A 21590-nucleotide genomic window follows, 5' to 3' on the forward strand; every position below is an offset into this window, starting at 1 on the left:
GGGGGACGGGTGTGGGCGGCCGGCCAGCGCGGGTCCGCACCGGGGCGGGGTGGCCCGCGGCGTCGCTGCAGCCCGGCGGGCCCCCGCGAGGAGGCCAGTGCCCTCCGATCTCTTGCCCACTATTCGGCTCCACCCCCCTGTGCTCTGAGTGTGCGTGTGCAGGGCACGCTGCAGCCTGGCGCGAGTACCTCCCTGCAGTGACCAGGAGAGGGGACCTCACGGGGTGCTGAGATCCGACACCCTTCACACCCTAGTCCCAGTCCAGCCTAGCATCTTTGGGGAGCTGTCGGAGTCGTCCCCCCACAGCAGTGCAGAGGGCCAGGGCTTGGGTCAGATGTCTGAGGTTCTGTTAGAGATAGGGATCATGGGAACCCCACCTCTCCGATTGCCGTCTCCCAAGAACTCTCCTCTTTTTCCACTTCTGACTTTTCTGGACCCCTGGCAGTTATGGAATGTGGGTTGACACCATCTCTGCAAAGCGGGAATCTGGTTTCCTTTGCCCTAAAGCTAGGGTCAGATGACACCAGTGGTCTTCTGCTTCAGGTTGCGTTGTAGATGGGGGAAAGCCCTCAGACCTTTAAAGATGAACTCTGAAGGAGAGTCCCCATGTCTTCCTCCTTCCCGGTGTTCTCTCCCATAGAAAGGCCTGGGCCCTTGGGGAGAGTGGCTTCTGCCTCCTATTTTCTCCTAGAGGCCTTCCAGGGCTCTGTGGTGCCAACTCTGAGCACCGGTAGGAGGTGCCCTGTGACCCTAGGGTCAAGGTCAAGCCCTGAACCATCAAGTTTAAAACTTTCACCCTGGCCTCAAGGAGAAGGTGAAACTCTGCTTTTAAGGGAAGCTGTTAGGGGGTACAGAAGACAGGGAGGAAACCTCACTTGACCCAGAGCCTAGTTGGTTTTCCTCCTGGTTTAAGCCCCTTTGTCTATGCCTGAGCCCTCACCTCCATCTTTTCATCTAAGGTAGTCACCACATGCTCTGCCTCACAGGACCACAGGTGGAGAGCAGGGTGAGGACCCCATGTCTCCAAGCACTCAGATCTGGTGTGCTGCTCCTTTAAAGGGATGGCCTACACTGGCTATTGGAGGGTGGGCGCGGCAGGATTAGGTAACCAACCTGAAGGCGCAATTTGGAGTAAATTGCTCTGGGATCCCTGCCATGGGGTTTTTACAGTCCCTACACCACCCCTCAGAGGTTCTCTTGCTGACTCACCATCCTAGGTGAGGAACACTGCCCTCTGCAGCCCCTGTTGCCCTCCCCCACCTCAGGACTGGGGCACAAAGCCTGAGGGAAGGCTCAGAGGTATATTCCTTTGCCCAGGCATGCCCCTGCCACCTAGGTCTTTGGAGAAGGTAGAGCTGAGCTGAGCATGGCTGGGGAGCAACTTAGCCCAGAGCTTTGCTGTGTTGCACTAGCAGAGAGTGAAGGCACCCAACCGATGAGATGAATTCTGGCCTCCTCCAGGGCAGCACTTCCTGCTTCCTTTTGGGAAATCCTGAGCCCAGGGCCAGCCTCACCAGGAGCCAGGTTAAACCGGAAACTCATCTCAGTTTGAGTACCGCTGCACCTGAATTCTGGGAGAGGCGACTGGTGTTTCCTGTGGTGGGGGGAAGATTTCTCAAGCAGCTTCACCTCAGAAATGCTGTGTTACCTGGGTCCATCCATCTTCAGCCTGTCTGGGCCTCTGTTTCTCCATGGACACGAATGAGATTCTAGCTCTGATTCCTGGGCTTGAGAAGGTGCAGAACCCTGGGTACTGCTCCTAGGTCCCCTCCCCCAGGCCATGGAGGTGTCAATCAACTGGGTGTCATTGTTTGGGTAACAGGAGTCACGGGGGCAGTCAGGCTGAGAGTTGGGCCTCTCTCACTGGAGAACAGGGCCTCGCTGTTCCTTAGTCCAGGTGACATGTAAGTGATACAGCTGTCTGACCTGCAGGTACTGGCGCCATTGCCACTGGCAGCTCCTGGCCAGGAAGGAGGCAGGTGAGGGGACTGGCAGAGGTTTAGGATCTGTATTGCTTTGTCTTCCCATTGATGTTACCAAAAATGGGCTGTTGGGAGGCAGGGCCTGGCCTAAGGTGTGGCCCAGGTGGAGTAAACCACTTGGAAGTATGATGCTGCCTGAGCCTTTCCTGGCCCTACTGCAAGCAATAGAGCCTTGTCCACAGGCCCTGTCCTGCCACAGTGCCTTACCATCTGCTGTCCTCAAATGTCACCTTATTCTCAACATCTCAAGATAGAGACTTTAACCCCATTTTCAGATGGGACAACTGAACTCAGGAGTGTGGGCATGTCCAACATCCAAGTCAGGTCTGGAGCCCAGAGTTCTTGCTCTTTCCCATCAAGCAGGGGAGACCTGAAGATGAGCAACCGGGCCCCAGTGGAAGGTGCTCCGAGAATGACTCCGGATGTTGGCACACATTCCTCAGTCCGCAGGGACCTTGTCCAGCCTTTGCTGAGGGCTGGCGATGTCCATCCTGGCACCTGGCCCCCAGGCATCAGCAGTGCACAGGGCTGCCAGTGCTGGGCTCAGAACCCAGTTCCTGGGGCTGCTTCCTGCCTGTGAAGCAGGCACATGCTGCCTTTCTCCATCTGCTCTGCTCCTAGCTTCTCTAGAAGCTGTCCTGGGCCCCACTTTCCAAGACCAGTGCTTAGGTAGGAAGAAAGCATGCCTGCTAGAACCCTTCTCTGACCACTAGAAGGGGTACAGCGTTCTGGGGGTCCTGGGCAGTTATCCATCCTTAGGATCAGTGCTGTCCCCATCCCCTAAGAGGCCGGAGGGCATTTCCTGTCCCAGCCTTTTTGGTCTCATCCCAGGGTCTTGTCCTTCTCCCTTTGTTTTTGTTTTTTTTTTTGCCATGTTGGGGATTGAACCCAGGGCCCTGCTCATGTTAGGCAAACCTCCAGCCGTAGGCTTTTTAAACAAGGACTTCATTCAGTATTCTACAACGTTAGCATCATTGCCTCCATCCGTTCATTCGTTCATTCATTCATTCATTCATTCAAAAGTTCTAGTCTAAGCCATAGAGTGCATCTGCCCACAAGATAGATCTACTCTTGTAGTACAATGGAGGAAACAGAAGCTCTGAAAAGTGAGGTGACAGACACAGTGTTAAAACGAGAACCAAGACTAATAGCCTTGACTTTGTGGTTCCATAGCTGTGTTCACTCTACTGTCCCTCATGACAGACCAGAGGGCAGATGATCCCTGCCTTCCTCTGTGCCCCTCCCAGTCCTTTCTCCAGGACCACCCACTTCGTCCCTAGAGACCTTGTGCATTAGCTCCTAGAGGCATGGGGTTCCTGCAGGTAGTACCTAGATTATAGAGATCCAGCCAAATAAAGCCTGATGGGGGGGGGGTCCCCTGAATTATCCAGGCAGCTGCTCAAGAAACTGACACCTCTTTTTATGCCTTCTTCCTCCTCTTCACCAGGGATCTAGGCTTGCAGCCACATGATTTGGGATTATGGTCCCATGGCTGCCACCGGCTAGCTATGGAGAGTCCCTGACCACCGAGCTTCAGCTGAGAAATAGGAGTAATGAGAACCTGCTCTGCTCTCCTTGTCTTTGCGGGGTTGACCTTTCATTTGACAAACTAGATGGTGGACCCTGGCTCAGTGCCAAGGAGCTGATGATGGACAAATCCTGTCCCCTGCTGAGTTAACCTTCCCTGTGCTCAGTCTGGGAGTGAGAGGAAGGAGGAAAGAATTAGAGGCTGTGTGGACAGAGACAGCAGCATTTGAATTCAGCCCCAGAAGAAGAGCAGAAGTGGTTTGTGTTACAAGGCAAGAAGGGTTTTCTTTCCCCTGAATTATCCAGGCAGCTGCTCAAGAAACTGACACCTCTTTTTATGCCTTCTTCCTCCTCTTCACCAGGGATCTAGGCTTGCAGCCACATGATTTGGGATTATGGTCCCATGGCTGCCACCGGCTAGCTATGGAGAGTCCCTGACCACCGAGCTTCAGCTGAGAAATAGGAGTAATGAGAACCTGCTCTGCTCTCCTTGTCTTTGCGGGGTTGACCTTTCATTTGACAAACTAGATGGTGGACCCTGGCTCAGTGCCAAGGAGCTGATGATGGACAAATCCTGTCCCCTGCTGAGTTAACCTTCCCTGTGCTCAGTCTGGGAGTGAGAGGAAGGAGGAAAGAATTAGAGGCTGTGTGGACAGAGACAGCAGCATTTGAATTCAGCCCCAGAAGAAGAGCAGAAGTGGTTTGTGTTACAAGGCAAGAAGGGTTTTCTTGGTAGGGTAAATCACCACGCAAACACTTGGGGATATGAAACAGGTCTATTCAGGAACTCAGGTCATTCAGTTTAGCCCAAAAATAGAGCCCCAAAGTGCTCACTTCGGCTGCACATACACTAAAATTGGAACCGTACAGAGATTAGCTAGCACGTCCTCTGTGCAAAGAGGACACACAAATTCGTGAAGCATTCCATCTTAAAACATTTTTTTATTGCTGGGTGGTATGGTAGCACATGTCTTTAACCACAGCACTTGGAAGACAGGTAGAGCTCTGTGAATTCAAGGACAGCCTGCTCTACATAGTGAGTTCCAGACCAGCTAAGGCTACATAGTGAGACCCCTTCTATAAAAAATTATTTGCTAGCTGGGTGGTGCACGTCTGTAATCCCAGTACTTGGGAGGCAGAGCAGGAGGATCTCTGTGAGTTCAAGGCTAGCCTGGTCTACATAGTGAGTTCCAGGCCAGCTGGCGCTGTTTCAAAAAGACCAAAAAAAAAAAGTAAAATAAAAAAAAATTAAAAAAAAATTATTTGTTGAGGGGCTGGAGAGATGGCTCAGCAGTTAAGAACACTAATCTTCTTGCAGAAGACCCGGGTTTGAATCCCAGCACCCACATGGCACCTAACAACTGTCTGTAACTCCAGTCCTAGGGGTTCCAACAGCCTCTTCTGACCTCTGTGGGCATTGTAGGACACGGGTGTACTTACCTACATGCAGGCAGTACACACATACACATAAAAATAATAAATAAAATTTTTTTTAAAGTTAAAAAAAATTGTTATTGTGTGTTTGTGTACATGGTGTATACACATAGGTACTTGTGAATCAGTTCTCTCCTTCTACCTTTACGTGGGTCCCAGGGAATGAACACTCAGGTCATCAGATTTGGCAAGCCTTAAACCACTGAGCCATCTTGCAGCCCAACATTCCTTTTTGTTTGTTTGTTTTTTGAGACAGGGCCTCACTCTGTATAGCTCTGGCAGGCCTGGAACTCACACTAGACCAGACTAGCCTCAAACATATATTTCGTTGTTTATTTGTTTACTTTTTTATTTTATGTGTATGAATGATTTGCCTGCATGTATGTAAGTGCACCTGTGTTGTGCAATGCTCACAGAGGACAGAAGAGGGCATTGGATCCCCTGGAACTGGAGTTACAAAAGGTTGGGACTGCCATGGGATGCTGGGAACCCAACTCAGGTCTTTTAGAAGAGCAGCCAGTGCTTTTAACTGTTGAGCCATCTATCTCTCCAGCCCCTTGTTTTTTGTTTTTTTTTTTAAAAGACAGGGTCTCCCTGTAGGCCTGGCTGTCCTGGAACTCACTATGTAGACCAGGCTGGCCTCAAACTCACAGAGATCAACCTCCCTCTACCTCCCAAATGCTGGGACTGAAGGCATGCACCATCACACCTGGCTAATTTTCCATATTTTTAAGCCCGAAAAAGATTATGTTGTCTGTCTTGAAATGCTGTAAGGTGGATGAAAATGGCAAATTAGTTGCCTTTGTCAAGGCTGCACCTCAGATGAATGATGCTGGCATGGACAGCCACTTAACAGACATTATTGTGCCAGCTGTTGTCTGACTTACTGTTTCACCAAAACAGAAGACAAAATAATTGTGTGTGAGTTAATAAAGAGACAGGAACTGGAAAAATTAAAGCCCAACAATAACAATGGCTATTGTTTGAGGGCCAATCATACGCCAGGTATGTATATTTATGGATATGATTTCATTGGCTTTAGAAGCTGCCTCATTTTTACACCTGAGAAGTAAAATGACCTTCTTGGCTTATGCAGGGATAGAAGCTAGAAGGTTCCAGAACCGTTTTTTTTTTTTTTTTTTTTATTGAAAATTAAATTTTTTTTTTTTAATGTTTAAAAATATTTATAGCAGAGGCAGGTGGATCTCTGTGAGATCGAGACCAGCCTGGTCTACATAGCGCATTCCAGGTCAGCTGGTACTACAGGGAGACCCTGTCTCAAAAAGACCAAAAAAAAAAAAAAAAAAAAAAATCTATGTGAGTGTGTGTATGTGTGTGCGTGTGTGCATGCATGTGTACATATACATGTATGCAGCCTTATGGAGGCCAAAAGAGGACATCAGATGCCCTGGAACCAGAGTTATAGGTGGTTATGAGACAACCCAGCAACCCAGCATGGGTGCCGAGAACTGAACTCAGGTCCTCTGGAAGAGCAGCAAGTGCCTTAACTGCTGAGCTCTTTCTTCATCCCCCAGAACCCACATTCTTTACCATTGTGCTGGGCAGTTAGATACAATGGCCTTTAATTCATGCCGAGGAGCTAGGACTTGATTCTAGCTTAGTCTGAGTCACAGAGAATTTGAGGACTGGTATTTAGAAGGTTCTCAGTGAACAGTGACTGGGTTGAGTGCAATAATCATACTGATGTTGAGGACAGTGAGTGTTTGGGAGTAGCTCAGGAGGGCTGGGTGGGGCAGGGGCTGGTGGACAGGCGGTTCATGATCATATATGGTACAGTTCATACATTGAGTCTAGCCTGCTGCATGAACTGAACTTCACTCAGCTAATGTATCTGTCTAGCTCTGCCCTTAGGCCCTGACCAACCTATCCCTTCTCTCCAGACTGCTGAGCGATGGAAGTGTGTGTGTGTGTCTGTCTGTCTGTGTCTGTGTCTGTGTCTGTGTGTTTGTGGAGGAACTTGCAGGACACTTGGGTCCTGAGGAGGCTTAGGAGTGTTAAAGGGGCTCAGAAGGTTGTCCTGGGCAGCTGTTCCAGGAACAAGGAGATTATGTAGTGGAGAGACCACAGTTGTGCCTGCTGCTGCCAAGTAGGGCCACGACTGCCCATGGATCTGGCTCTTGGCTCCAAAGTCCTGACTGTTGGGAACCTCCTGTGTACCTCACCACACTCACTCCATGCCAGGAGGGGTGGGGACAGCTTCCTCAGATAGATTTCTAATCTCATAGCACACAGGAACAGAGAGACCAGGTATGATACACCCCAGGGTGTATAGTTCCCAGCTGTGGTGACATCTGGAAGGAACAGGATTTCCTGGAGATGGACTCCTGCACCTGCCTCTGCCTGCTGGTAGCTGCCCGATTGGGGTGTGAGCCACTCTGCATGGGGCCTTTCCTGAACACTTTCTGCATTTGGGGCCCTTTTTTTTTTTTTGTGGTCTTTTTGAGACAGGGTCTCCTGTAGCCCCAGCTAGCTTGGAACTCACTATGTAGACTAGGCTAGTCTTGAACTCAGAGAAATCCACCAACCTCTCCCTCCTGAGTGTTGGAATTAAAGGCGTGTGCTATGACACCAGGCTTTGAGTCCAGATTTTGAATCCCTACTTTTCAGTTGTGTGACTTTAGGTAGCATCATTAGTCTCCTCCCAGCCCTGGTGTCCTCCTCTGCCAATAGAGCCAGGACTGACCTCCCTAGGCCTTCAGGAGAATTAAATGGTGTCACAGGTATGAGGTGCTGAGCCCAACCTTGACATGCAGCAGATCAGCTGTTAGCGCCAGGCCCTCACTTCCTGGAACTTCTTGTTTATTGGAAAGGGCATGCCTGTATGTGACCAATGACACAGTGGTGGGATGCAAGGGTATTCTGGGTGCATCTGTCACTCTACCTGCTGGGGGGTGATGTTCCTAAAGTAGGCCAAAACCAGAGCATTCACCATCTCCAGCTTTGGTACTCACCCCTATTTGGCCTTTCTTCCATGTTCCAGATTGGGAAACTGAGGCCTCTCATAGTTGTTCAGTTTGTAAAAGGTTGCATGATCTGTCTTGGCAGAGCTGTAGCCATATGGGCTCCTTCCTTCTCCCTAGGAGGAGATGATATTTGAGCTGAGACTTTGATGATAGAGTGTTTGATAGGCAGAGGGGGATGGGAATTCTGGGCCCAGGAATATTCTACCTGGGTTGGGAGGGGGTATTGCCAGAAGATTTGATTCTTGCATCTTTACAGTGAAGCAAAAGTGGAGGAGACCCATGTAGAACTGACCCCATTTTGTGGCCTCCCTGGCTATTGGGAGCAGTCAAGGGTGAGGTGGGTATTCCAGAGTACGTCTCTCCATACAGCTAAGTTGTGACAATGCTCCCCAATTTGTTTCTCTGTTTCAGAATGGACAGGCTTCAGTGGAAGAAGCTGGACTTCAGCCATCCAAGGTGAGGACCAAGGCTGGTACCCTGGACTTGGAACTGCGATGAGGTCATGGTAATGGAGGAGAGAGGCCTGCCCTTGCCATACCTGGACATGAGGGCCCTGGCCTGCTCATCCTTGCTTGGATCCTATCTCTATGCTCTGGGCAGAGGCCACTTGTTTTAGCCTTCCTATCAAAGGGACAAGGCTAGCCTAGAAAGGGGAGGAGAGGAGTAGGTACAGGATCCATGAACTTTGGCTATCTGTCACCTAGGCTGCTTTACTTCCTGGGTTTATTTACTTGTGTTTGGGCTGCTCCAAGCAGAGTGGCTAAAGAATGATGGGACTCAGGCACTATGCTATCTCCTTGGCGGGACTGGGTTTGACAAGGGTCTGGAATGGTGATACTGGGAACCTGGTGGCTTTTCTGTCCTAACCAGGCCTAGTGCCTGCCAGGTGGCTTCTGGGAGATCTTGTCTCCCAAACTGAGAAATATTCCTTCATCTTAGCTATGTGCTTCCCAGGGCGCTTTTTTGTAGCCTATGAGTTTCTTACCCCTGGCTTTTTTTTTTTTTTTTTTTTTTTTTCGGTCTTTTTAAGTCAGCCTGCAGCCCCAGCTGGCCTGGAACTCACTATATGTAGATCAGGCTGGCCTTGAACTCACAGAGATCCTCGTGCCTTTGCCTCCCAAGTGCTGGGACTACAGGCGTGAGCCACCATGCCCAGCTACCCCTTGCTTTTTTAAAACAGTTTTTATTACACTCTTATGTATCTATTCTGTGTGTGTGTGTGTGTGTGTGTGTGTGTGCGTGTGCCCGCGCTAAGGGCATGCAGATGTGTATATGCTACTGCACACATGTAGTCAGAGGATACCTTGCTGGAGTCGAGTCTCTCCTTCCACCGGGTGGAGTCTAGGGATCAAACTCAGCTTGTGAGGCTTGGCAGCAGGTGCTTTTTGCCCTCTGAACTATCTCGCACACACACACCCATCCTTGCTGGTTTTATGCATAATCAAAAGTTCCAGAGGCTAAGTGACAGTTTTGTGACCTTGGGTGGGTTCTGTGTTCCCTCTGGGCCAGGGCTTTCTCATCTCTGCAGTGGGAAAGACCATACTCAAGTCATAGATAGCTGTGAGGTCACAGAGATTGTGGGTGTAGAGGGACTTTGGAAGCCTTCTGCACAGGGTCTGTCTTCAGGCAAACCTCCAGTCCCACTCCACCCCCGCCAGAAGCTCTTCTCTTCATTTGAGCCTCCGTGTCCTCATCTGTAAGTTGGGGAAGAATGCCTTTCCCTCAGGAGTGATGTGAGGACAAAGGAGGTAGCAACTGCCTGGCACACACCAGCACCAGCAGCATGACCTACCCTGGTACGTCACTTAGTTCTGCTTCCTACCCATGGCCTCACCTTCTAGGTCAAGGTCTACCCAGCAGCAGACCTGCTGTAAGCTTGATCTTTGAGCTGGAGTCAGGGTTGGTCCTGATATTTACATTGACTTAGCTTTCCAAGATAAGGTAGCCTAGCTGGGTGGGGCCAGGTAGCAGTGTGAGAAGTAGGCTCCCACCTCCTCTTGCTGTTGGTCACTGTGGCAACAGAGCCACCAATAAGCCATGTGGCCTGGATCCCTGGTTTTTCTCTGTCCACGTCTGGAGCCTCATCCCACAAAGTAGCTGCCCCTAGTTTCATACTAGTAAAAATGAGGGGACTGAGGATAAAAATGGGCAACCGCCTGTTCAGATCTTAAGTTTGAAGGTCTCTGAGGTGGGGTCACAGAGTAGAAGTTTTGGGGAACTGGTAGTAAGTTTAGCTTGTCATCTCAAGGGACCTAGGGGGGCTGGGCATAGTAGTATAGGCTAATAATCCCAGCACTTATGAGGTAGAGGCAAGAGGATCAGGAGTTCAGGATCATCCTCAGCTACATAGTAAGTTTAAGACTGGCCTGGGCTATAGGAGACGCCATCACCAAACAAAGTAAGACAAAACAAAAAGAAAGGTGAACTAGGGAGAGGGCAGGGACTCACCCAGGCAGGGAACCTCCGTTGACTTCACAGCCTTATGGCTCCTGCACTGGGGCAGAAGATCCTGGGGGTAGGAAGGGAATGAAGGCTGAAGATGGTGGAACAGTGAGTTTCAAGTCCACATGAAAGCAGAGAAAGCTGAACCCATGCCTGGCAACCACATCTCACTATGTCCTCAGAGGTAGAGATCGCTACTAGCAACATTTTCCAGACGAGAAAATTGAAGCCTGACATCACATAACTGGTGGGGGTCAAGTCTGACCAGAGCCACATTCCTCCCTGGCTGGGGATCTAGAGTGCTGAAGAGGAAGAGCCTGGGCCCCTGCTCATGGTATCCTCAGTGCCCACTTCTGGGCTTAGTACACTAGGGGGCGCTCAACCTGTGGTCAGAACCTCATTGCAGCAGAACAAGCTGGCAGATTATCTTTCCTCACTTTTTTTTTTTAATTTTATTTATTTTTATTTTACGTGTATGCGTGTATTGCCTGCATGTATTGCCTGTGTGTAGGTGAGTGCACCTGTGTTGTGCAATGCCCGCGGAGGACAGAAGAGGCTGTTGGATCCCCTGGGACTGGAGTTACAGACAGTTGTTAGCTGCCATGTGGGTGCTGGGATTCGAACCCGCATCTTCTGCAAGAACAACCAGTGTTCTCAACTGCTGAGCCATCTCTCCAGCCCCTCCTTCCTCACACTTTCAATGTATCCAAAATGTACTGGACATCCTCCAGCCTTAGGGAGCAGCACCCAGATTTAGAGAAAGCATGGAAACAGGGAAGCTGTGTAGTAGGTGCTAGGATGGAGACCTAACATGGTTATGGGCACATGAAACCTTCATATAACATGACCTGGGCCTCCACATTCCTCTCAGTAGAAAGCTGACTGCGATGATCACATTCCAGCCTCAGTCAGTGTCATCTGAGCTAGGGGCTAAGGATCAGGCAGCTTATTGCTGTGTATGATGGAGGAAGGAGGTGTGGGTGGGCTCTGGGACTAGCCTGGGCTATATGAAACCCCATCACAGAACAAAGTAAGACAAAACCTGGCCATCTTTTCTGCAGAACTAGCATTTGACTGGGCTTTGGGGCAGCAGGAGATAGAGGTGGGCCTTCCAGGTAGAGAAGAGACAGGAGAGGAAACTTGGGAGCCAGTCATTCTGAGTTCCAAGTACTGCCCTTCTAACCTGGGACAGAATAGAGCCTACCTAAAAAAGCAAAAGAGCCTATCTTTTAGAGCCGCCTGGAAAAGAAAATGTGATATGTATAAATTAAAGTATCCAGGAAGGTACATGGCACAGCGTTGCTATCTAAGCTGGCTTATTTTATTCATTACAGGTACAGTTAGGGTTTTAGCAGCAATGGTGTGGGGCAAGAACTTTTTAGGCGCCTTCAGCATCTGGATGCATTTGGTGTCTCCAGGCATATCAGGGCTCCACTTACCCTTCCTCCCCTCCTGGAAGTGGACTGGGCAACCCAGGCCCCCTCCTCTGGCCATCTCCGGAGCTGGACCCCTTTGAAGTGCCTGCAGGTCTATTTTGAGAGCTGAGCATCTGCCCCCTCCCCTCCTCTCTTCCTGTTTATGAAACCCTGATCCCTCCCGGATTCCTCCTCCCCTGGCTGGGTGCTTAGGCAGGATGTGACTGTGGACTTTGGAGAGCCTCAGGCAGCCTCAGGTATTGAGAGAAACTTCCCTTGGATGACCAGAGCAGGCCAGACTATCTGCTTAGCACTTGCGACTCATGCCTGTCCCTGGGAGAGCCTGGGGCTGTAAAACTAGAGAGAAATTTTGTTTACAAGGTCTCTGTCTCCATGACCCATTTTACTTCTAGAGATACCTTTCCAAGGATATAGTTTGAACCTTCATAGTAACACAGGAGGAAACAGAGAGAGATAGGGAAAGATATTTGCCTGGGAGTATCTGGCTTGCAAGATGACACTCCACTTCCCAGCCTTGCTCACATTGCCCACTTTCCTGGCCTAAACTCCTTTTTAACCCGTTCTGCCAACCCAACACCTGTTCCTCCTCAAGACCAGCTGGACTGCCCCCATTCAAAAATGACCTTACCCTTGGCAGATAGTCTCCATCACGGGGTAGCTACAGCGCCTTAACTGCAGCCCTGTGGCCCAGCAGCTGTGTTAATCAAGTATTTCTTTCTGCAGCTAGTGGGTGTGCCTCCTAGAGTTTGTCTCCTGCCTGGACAAAGCAGGTACCTAGAGCTGTCAGTCATGTCCAAAGGAGAGATGCTGGTGTCTGATGCTTGCAGGGAGACTTTGCTGGAGGAGGGTGGTCCAGGTGGTGATGAAATGTGGAAGAGCTTCGGCTTAAGGAGCAAGACCTTTTAATTTTGCTTTTGGCTCTCCCCTGTGTTAGCCACTTGGCTTTGGGTAAGTCACTTTCTCTCTGAGTCTAGTTTCCTCATCACTGAAATCAGGATAATGATTCCTTCCTTGGAGCTGTGCCAAGCACAGGCCTGGCAGATTTACATCAGCAAAGGCTGAAGGAAAGAATGACCATGTGGCTAAACGCCACATGACAGGAGGCTCAATTCTCATCACTTCTCCACTGGCCTAACCTCGTGCCTGGGGGCCCTTCATTAGGATACCTGGGGACTGTGAACCTGCCCGGAAGCATGCTGAGAGATACCTGGAGGGCCCTGCAGATGCTGCCAGCTGGGGAAAGGGTTGTAGGTGGCCATTAGGACCAGGGATTGACAAGTGGGCTTGACCACACAGGCAGAAGGAGACCTAGAGTGGAGACCCTAGGGGACAAGGATCAGGTGGTATGGCTCTGGGCTTCTCTCCTAGCTGTTCTGGGGGAGGAAGTAAATAAAGAGGAAGTATCTGTTGAGGGGACCAGGGATGTGGACTGGTATCTGTCCTTTCCACTTCCAGCTATCAGAGGCCTCAGGTTCTCACACCCTTCAGCAAAAGCAGTTCTGAGACTGTTTCTTTCATCTTGCCTTTGCTTGTACCCTGTCAGCTGTCCCTGTTTCTGTGGGACTTGTGGGTTGAGGAAGGGCTGGTCATAGGTGCTTCTGGCCAGTCTTCAGGCAAGCCACCCCTGCTGAAGAAGCTTCAGTCTGGGGAGGCATCTTTCACAACCTCATAGGCCATCTACCACAGACGGTTATCTGGGCCTTGTGAGGACAGGGAAGGGGAAGTCCGTGTGCATGAGGAGGCATGTATTTCTACACAGGGCTGCCTGTAAAAAGGGCTTCCAATCACTGGCCTGAGCCTAGCTGTCAGTTCCTGTGGTTGTGTCAGTGTGAGATGAGGTGAAAGCTTGATGGAAAGGCTTGGCCCTCTTGCCTGTCCAAGGGCTCAGGACTGGTGTTTTTGAACAGAAGCAGGACCAGGCATGGTGATACCTGCTCTGTGGGCCACTATCATGGGTGGCCAGCCATGGCAGGGACTCTATGGGGGGAGAAGTGTCTAAACTCCAGGTTGGGTCAGTTAGACTGGCCTTGCTGACTTGTCCTGTGTGTTCTAGGGGGGCCCCAAGGTAGATATTTTCAAGTGCTGAATGCCCGCTGTTTGGGCATCTTGTGACTTCTGTCTGTTCCTGTCTCTCTTCCTTGAGGGGAAGAGTTAGGTTAGGGGTGTACCGTTGAGCTCTCTCTGGATCATGGGCTTGGGGTCTGCAGTGTCCGCTTCTCAGCAGGGGAGCCTGACCCATCTCCATTAGCATGGAGACTTCCTCCTCCATGCTAAGAGGGAAGTGAGAAGGAGGGGGGCCAGAGACCCTGCCTTCTGGGCCAAGAAGGCTAAAAAAAAGCAGAAGTAGAGAATAACAGGGCCCTCTGGCCACCGGCTTGGACCCCACCATGCAGACCCCAGCAGATTTCCCCAGGGTTGAGAGAGAGTCTGGCTCCTCTCCCAGAAAGGTGAGGAAAAGGGTGATTTGCCTCCAGGAGTGTCTGTCACCATGACACTGGGTGAGGAATAGGTTTGGGGGAGGCACTGTCCCCTGGGGTTTCCGGGTAGCTGTGTCTATCCCCAGGGAGTATTTTCAGGCAGACAGGGGAACAGAACTCAGGGTGGAGTGAACAGGGATTGCTGTGTGGTCTTGGCCCAGCCACAGCCCCCTCTCTGAGCCATGCTTTCTGCCTGTCTAACCAAAGTTTACTCTCAGGGGCCTGATTAGCCTACAGTTTTCAGGGGTTTGGTGGTGCTCTTACACCCATTGAATCTTCTAGAGTCAGGACCTGGAGTGGGAAATTCCAGATTGGTTTTAGGACTGAGAGAGAGGGCAAGCTTGGGGTGGGCAGGAAGCAGCTCTGGCTGACTTACCTGCCCACCCTTTCCTGGCACTTAAGGCTGCTGACTCCAGGCAGGCAGGTCCCAGAGGAGGGACTTGGTTCAGGCCAGTTCTGTCATTGGTTCACTTTGAACTTGGACCTGTTTTTCTGCTCCCTAAAAGAGATTATTAAGTTTTGGGGGTATTTGGATCAGAGGCACTTAGGAAATAGGGCTCTCAGCCTCTGCCTCACACCTGAGTCTCCCTAAGAAGCCCTCAGGAAATGATTAGAAATCCTCAGATGGGATCGGTCACAGACATGGCACTGCTGCTGAGCGCTGGGGGCTGGCAACTGTGTTTCCTCTCGCTTCTCCCCATTCCGAGCCCTCAAGCAAGAACACACAGCTCTGCCCACTGTCTTCTGGGGATCCCTGCTCCACTATCTGCCTGGGTCTGCCACGGATAGCCATCATTCTGTGGAGGCTTCACTCACTCTGCCTGTCTCTCTGCTGCCAACCCTGCCTCTCTTGTTGGGTTCCACACTGTCTCCAAGTGCTTGTCTTCCTGGGTTGGGTACATGGTAAGTGTTGAGTTGCTCCTTCTGTCTCTGCATGTTGAATTTGGGTCTCCTTCTGTCTTTGCACATTAAAGTATGAGTCTCTCTGTTAGACCTGAATTCCCTCCTCTCTGCCCAGTGGATAATGGGCTCCTCCTGTCTTTGCCTCTCGGTACATGTCTCTAACCATCTCTGTGTGTTGGGTATGTGTGCCCATCTGCCTCTGCCTGTTGGGTACTGATCCCCATTATCTTCTACTGGGGATATGCCCTTGAATTACACATCCCTGCCTCTTGGATGGAGGTGTGTGTGTGTGTGTGTGTGTGTTTGTGTATGTACATGCACATATGTATGTGTATCTTCCTGCACCTGCCTGTTGGATGCCTGTCCTTATCAGTCTCTACCTGTTGGCTACCTGCCTCTGCCTGTTAGGTGTCTATCCTTATCTGCCACTACATGCTAGGTACCTGACTGACTATTGGGTACCCTTTGTCAGGTTCCTGCTTTTCTAGGACCTATCTGCTCCGCAGCTGGGTTGGCATGGGCTTTCTCTTTGTAAGCCCACAGGGCAGGATGGGGGGAGGGCCAGAGGGCAGCCCTCAGGCAATGGGGGGGGGTGGAAGAGAGAAGAGAACAGAGTGAGGGTGGAGGCCTGGAGCTAGGAAACCACAGGCCCTGAGTGATTGGCTGTCCTGGGCCAGGCCCAGCCCCCCTGCGCCCTCACCCTGCACATCCGCCTTGGGCCTAGCTACCTCCTCGGCAGCCCTGGTTGCTGCCTACCCTTGCCATGGTGCCGTGGCCCTGCTGGGCGGATGGAGCAGGACCCCAAGCTGCCCCGTCTGCGGCTCTGGGCCCTGCTCCCTTGGCTGCCCAGGAAGCAGAGGTCCAGGATCGGCCAGACCACTCTGCCTGCCCCTGGCCCTGGCTCTGGCCCCCAGCAGGACTCGGTAAGTGTGCCCGGATGTCTGGCCCTGGCTTGACAGTAGCCCTCAGACAGGTGCCCAGGCAACCAGTTTGGCCTCAGCTGGCTTTGGACTCTCCTGGCCCTATTGGACGATTGGACCTTGCCCAGATTGACTTCCTGGGGAAGTAATGAGGCACCTCAGGGCCAGATGAGCAGATTGGAGAGGGGCCAGGGGCCCAGAGGTCCTTGAGCAGCAGCAACCTGACTAGGGCATCCAGAAGCTTATCAAGGGAAGTTTCAAGGACTTCCAGAAGCTTATTAAGAGAAGTTTCCATAGATAGGGCATGGAGTACCAGGCCTTAACTCTCACTTGCCCTAGAGGGATGTCTGGGTAACTCTTAGATCTCTCTGTAGTCAGTCTTATCCATACAACCAGAGGAATTGCTTCATCTCATCCTGACTAGCAAAAAAGGCCTGTTTTACCTCCCCATTATGAGCTCAAACCCTACTTCCTATTGTGGCAAAACCCAAACAGCAGGGGGAGGGGAGCCCTGCGGGCGGGCCTGGGGCAGGTCCCTACATTGGACCCAAGCCTTGAGTCAACTCATCTTGGTCCTGTCTGGGCCCCCCCTTTGGGTCTGCCCAGAGCAGACCTTGGCATCAGTGCCTCAGGAGCAAGGCCTCACCTGAGTCAACACCCTAGTAGTTGGCCTTCTTGACCTTTGAGACATTGTTGGTACCCACGAGCTGCTCTGTTGAAGGAGTGATCTGTGGGGCCTGCTTTGATCTGGTGAAATGCCTTGGATAGGCTGTGTACTATGTTGCCCCCGCAGGGCCCTAGGCCTGCCAACTCTGTCCCTTTATCAGGATGAGGGCGTCCTCAAGGAGATCTCCATCACACACCATGTCAAGGCTGGCTCTGAGAAGGCTGATCCATCCCATTTCGAACTCCTCAAGGTTCTGGGCCAGGGATCCTTTGGCAAAGTGAGTCATGAATCCCTGAGGTCATGTCAGAGGTGGGGTGTCGGGGGGGGTCACCTTTGGGGTCCAAAGAATCATAGGGCAAGGGTGGGACGTCATCTTGGAACCCAGGAAGAGCAAATGGTCAACTTGAGGTCCTAGGGAATCTGCAGATCAACATAGAGGGTAGAAGGCAGTTGGGTCAGCTGCCTTACACCTCCTCCTTGGCTTTTCCTGCCATCTGCCTTCTCAGGTCTTCCTGGTACGCAAGGTCACCCGGCCTGACATTGGGCACTTGTATGCCATGAAAGTGCTAAAGAAAGCGACATTAAAAGGTAAGTGCTTCATAGGCAGAACAGAAGCTGGGCTTGGGAATGAGGAAGAAGCCAAGGTCCCAGGGGTCTTGGAGCTGATGAGGGAGGAGGCTTCATCTTCAGGAGCATTTAGTGTAGAGTCAGGAACAAGCCTATTCCCAGCCACCCCTTACCCCTCATCCTCTTCCTCCAAAACCAAGTAAAACTCTGACATGAAGTGATGGGGTAAATGCAGTATGCTTGTGGTAGAGTGGGAGACTCGGCTATCAGATTGATTGAGCCGAAATGTTCTATCAACAGAGTTGCTTCATGATGCCTAGAGGGTCTGAGGGGAGACATCTTTGTTTTCAGGATGCTGAAGGGCCTAAGGGAAAAGACAGGGAGCCTGGGAGTAGAGCTGGAGCTCCTTAAAAAATGGTGATGGGGCCACAGGGCCACAGAGTTGGATGGCATAGAGGTTCAGAGGGAGTCCCAAGCCAGAGCCAAGAATTTTGAGAATATGAGGGTGGTCAATAGTGGGCTATAGGCCAGATGTTGGTTCTGACTGGCCTGGAAGCCAGTAATCAGGTGGATGTCCCAGGCTAAGTCTTGGCTGTGGATATAATGGGGAGAAAGAAAGGGTCAGCTTTAAGGACAGATTGGTCCTTAACCCACCAAGGGTTGTTTGCTGCTGGATGATGGAGACTTTAGTGCAGCCTGACAGCAGGATCATCCCTTAGAAGAGATAGTAGGAGCTACCCAGGTGGAGAAAGATGAAAAGATGTGCTCCCTGCTCTGAGAGGCTCACAAGTTGGGCAGGAAAGTCTAAACATGGTGTGGCAGCGGGATGCAGCAGTGCCAAGCCTGTGTACACAGATGTCTGGGGGTGGGGTGCAGCCTCATAGAGGACAGCTGAAGGGTCTAGGGGACACCAGAGGAGTTAAGGGCAGAAGTATGCCTTGAGGAAGTTGAGTTTTCCAGAGGAAGGGCACCAGGGAAGGCACTTTGTACCTAAGGGGTACATGTGTGGAGTGTTTGAAAGTAACTGAACTGTTTAACTGCAGTGTGGCCCCTGCCACATCTAGTGAGAGAAATAAAACTGAATTAGATGTGATGTATAGAGGAGCGCAGCACTGTGGAAGCCCAGGACGCCCAGCCTTGCCTGCAGCGTGAGGATGTTTCCTGGAGGAGGCGGGGTCTGAACCTAGTCAACCAAAAGCCTGTTGGTGGTCAGAATTGCCTGGTAACTTTTATTCTTTACCAAAAACAGGCATGTGATTTATAATCCCAGCACTTGGAAGGTGGAGGGAGGAGGAGAGGATGAAGCATTCAAGGCCAACTTTGGGAGCTTATTCCAAATACGCCCCCCCCCCCAAAAAAAACCCACAAACAAAAAACTTGTGAAAGATGTCTGCACAGACCCACAAATCAATCTTAGGGCTAGAACACAGAGATTTTTATGGCAGATACAGAGGGGTTGATTACAGTGTGCTGGGGGAGGTACAGAATCGAAGCTGGGGACTTCAGGAAATAGGGTCACCAGGTGCTCAGTAGCCCTCTTTGGGGCATGGTAGATGAATCTAGAGAGCTGGGCAGGCATCAAGACTCTGTCTGGGCTTCACTGTGAGGAACAAGAGCACAGAGCAGGCCAACGAGCCAGAACCATCCAGAGAGAAAAGAATAAAACCAAGTGTCCCCAAAGCCCTGCGTGAGAGAGTCTTAGAAGCTGTGGACCTGGAAGAATGAGTGGAAAAGAACACCTAGAGTTGGGCTGGGGGTGTGGCTATGTTGGAGATGTTGACTTTTGGTGACTTCCTTTCTCCTCTGGCCAGTGCGTGACCGAGTTCGGACCAAGATGGAAAGAGATATCCTGGCTGATGTAAACCACCCATTCGTGGTGAAGCTCCACTATGGTGAGACTGCAGACCCTGCCCAAATGCCACCCTTCCTCTGTCCAGCCTTGCCTGTGGTCTGTTGCCTTCCCTGTCCCACTTCTCATGGGACAAGCCAAGGAGCCAGGGATAGCAAGGCCAGTCACAAGGTCCAACCAACTCCACCTTGGCCTCTCTTCTAGCCTTCCAGACTGAGGGCAAGCTCTATCTCATTCTGGACTTCCTGCGTGGTGGTGACCTATTCACACGACTTTCAAAGGAGGTGAGTTGATATTCCACTGCCAGGGGCCTCCAGGGAGGAGCTGTGGACATGAGAACTCCCAGCCCCAGGTCTTATGAAAAATGTCGGTATGGTTTGGGCATGTAATTGCCCAACTCTGCCTGGCAACCCCTGACTCAAGAAATATCACCTGCCCTGGAACAGAGCTCACCCCTGGCAAAGCCTCTGAGAGTTTCTCTCAAGATGAGCTGAAAATGAGTAAGGTCTGAATATGATGCTGCCCTGGTTTCAGGTTGCTAAGGGAACCTCTCAACTCTCCACCCGGTAGAGCACCAGGTAGCTGTGCTGGCCAGGGCATGAGCATGGAAAAGAAGCCCACACCCACCCAGAAGACTAAAAACATAGGGTTCTTGTCCCACATTTCATACAAAAGGGTCTGAACCACATACAAAAATGGGATCATTAATACAATTAAACCTTTAGCGAGAACCAAACTTCACCAGGCGTTGTGGTGCTGGCTTGTAATCTCAGCCACTTGGGAAGGTGAGGCAGGTGGATTACAAATTTAAGGCTTGTCTGAGCAATTTAATGAGATTCTGTCTCCAAATAAGAAATAAATCCAGGTATGGTGGCTCACACCTGGGAGATAGTGGCAGGTGGAGCTCTTGAGTTCTAGGCTAGCCTGGTCTACATAGTTCCAGGCCAGACAGTGCTATAGAATGAGACCTTATTTGAAAACAATGAGATGGCTCAGTGGTAAAAGCATCTGCTGCTAAGTCTGGCAACATGAGTTCTACCCCTGGGTCCTACATGGTAGAAAGAGAGACTCAAACTCCTACAAGCTGTCCTATAACCTCCACATGCATGCTATGGCATGCACATGGTCCCCCCCATAAATAAATGTAATAAAAATTGTTTTTAAAAGTTAATTAAGGGCTGGAGAGATGGTTCAGTGGTTAAGAGCACCAACTGCTCTTGCAGAGGACCTGGGTTCAATTCCCAGCACCCACATGGCGGCTACCCACCGTCCTTAACTCCAGTTCCAGGGGAACCCGATACCCTCTTCTGACCTCCGCAGCATTGCACGACACAGGTGCACTCACATACATGCAGGCAATACGCTCATACACATAAAATAAAAATAATAAAATATATTTAAAAAAATAGTTAATTAAATAAACTAAGATAAGACAGGATGTAGCTCACTGTTAGAGCACTTGCCTAGATATGTAAAGACCTGATTCAATCTGTAATACTATGAAAAAGAACAAAAATAAAAACATAAACAATAAACACCAAAAAGCACACTTTTTCAAAATTTTATTTAAGTATTTTATGTGTATGATTATATTATCTGCATGTATGTAAATGCACCTGTGTCATGCAGTCCCCTCAGAGACCAGAAGAGGGCATCAGATCCCCTGGAACTGGAGTCATGGAGGTTGTTGGCTGCTGGGAACCAAACCTGGGTCCTCTGCAACAGTAGCCAGTATTCTTATCCACTGAGCCATCTCCCTAACCCCAGAACCACACTTTTAAAAAATATTATTTATATATTGTGTGTGTTTGTGTGTGTGTGTGTGTGTGTGTGTGTGTGTGTGTGTGTGTGTGTTGGGAGTTGGTTCTCTCTTTCCACCATGCAAGTTCCAAGGGGAATCAAATGCAGGTTTTGAAACTTGGTACCTTTACTTTTTACCCGCTAAACCATCTTGCTGGCCTAGAACCAAACTTTTAATTTGTATAATGTCTTTTGTTTTTTCTCTTTTTGAGACAGGGTTTCCCTGTAGCCCCAGCTGGCCTGGAACTCACTATGTAGTCCAGGCTGGCCTTGAACCCATAGAGATCTGCCTAGCTCTGCCTCCCAAGTGTTGGGATTAAAGGGGTGCACCACCATGCCCAACTTAATTTGTATAATGTTTAATTAAGTAATACATTTACACGATTCAAAAGAAAAATATTCATGAAGTCTTCCTACCCCAATTCTGTCTACACCTGTCCATAGGTAAACATTTTTATTGGTTTCTTGTTTAATCTTCCCATGTTCCTTCCTCAAACAAATCCAACAAGTACTCTGAATCTGCCCCTACCCCCACTGTCTTACCTAAAAAGTACCATTCTCACTATACTGTTCTAAACCTGGCTTCTTTCAAGACAGTATTT

At 50.4% G+C, this 21590-nt stretch overlaps 1 protein-coding gene and 1 non-coding gene across 6 annotated transcripts in view; both read left to right on the top strand.

Annotated features, from left to right (window-relative positions):
- The first annotated feature begins 4335 nt into the window (after positions 1 to 4335).
- On the top strand, positions 4336 to 4443 carry LOC115071016. Its single transcript, XR_003850115.1, has one exon. It is a non-coding gene; the product is annotated as a U6 spliceosomal RNA (small nuclear RNA).
- A 3895-nt stretch (positions 4444 to 8338) lies between these two features.
- Rps6ka1 (ribosomal protein S6 kinase A1) overlaps positions 8339 to 21590 on the top strand; it is a 42780-nt gene continuing 29528 nt past the window's right edge. Inside the window, exons 1-5 of one of the 5 annotated variants that reach the window (XM_008836822.3) lie at positions 8339 to 8383; positions 16899 to 17049; positions 17279 to 17360; positions 19151 to 19231; positions 19393 to 19472. In XM_008836822.3, coding sequence (XP_008835044.2) covers positions 8340 to 8383; positions 16899 to 17049; positions 17279 to 17360; positions 19151 to 19231; positions 19393 to 19472 — 438 coding nt within the window. In that variant the 5' untranslated portion in view covers position 8339. Of the gene's footprint in view, positions 8384 to 12687; positions 14253 to 14689; positions 15186 to 15840; positions 16109 to 16898; positions 17050 to 17278; positions 17361 to 19150; positions 19232 to 19392; positions 19473 to 21590 lie in introns of those variants that run through there. The other 4 variants (XM_008836824.2, XM_017799074.2, XM_008836823.3 and 1 more) reach the window with 4 other exon arrangements.

The sequence above is a fragment of the Nannospalax galili genome, unplaced genomic scaffold (genome assembly GCF_000622305.1).
Source record: "Nannospalax galili isolate Female #2095 unplaced genomic scaffold, S.galili_v1.0 scaffold1258, whole genome shotgun sequence".
Classification (NCBI taxonomy): Eukaryota; Metazoa; Chordata; class Mammalia; order Rodentia; family Spalacidae; genus Nannospalax; species Nannospalax galili.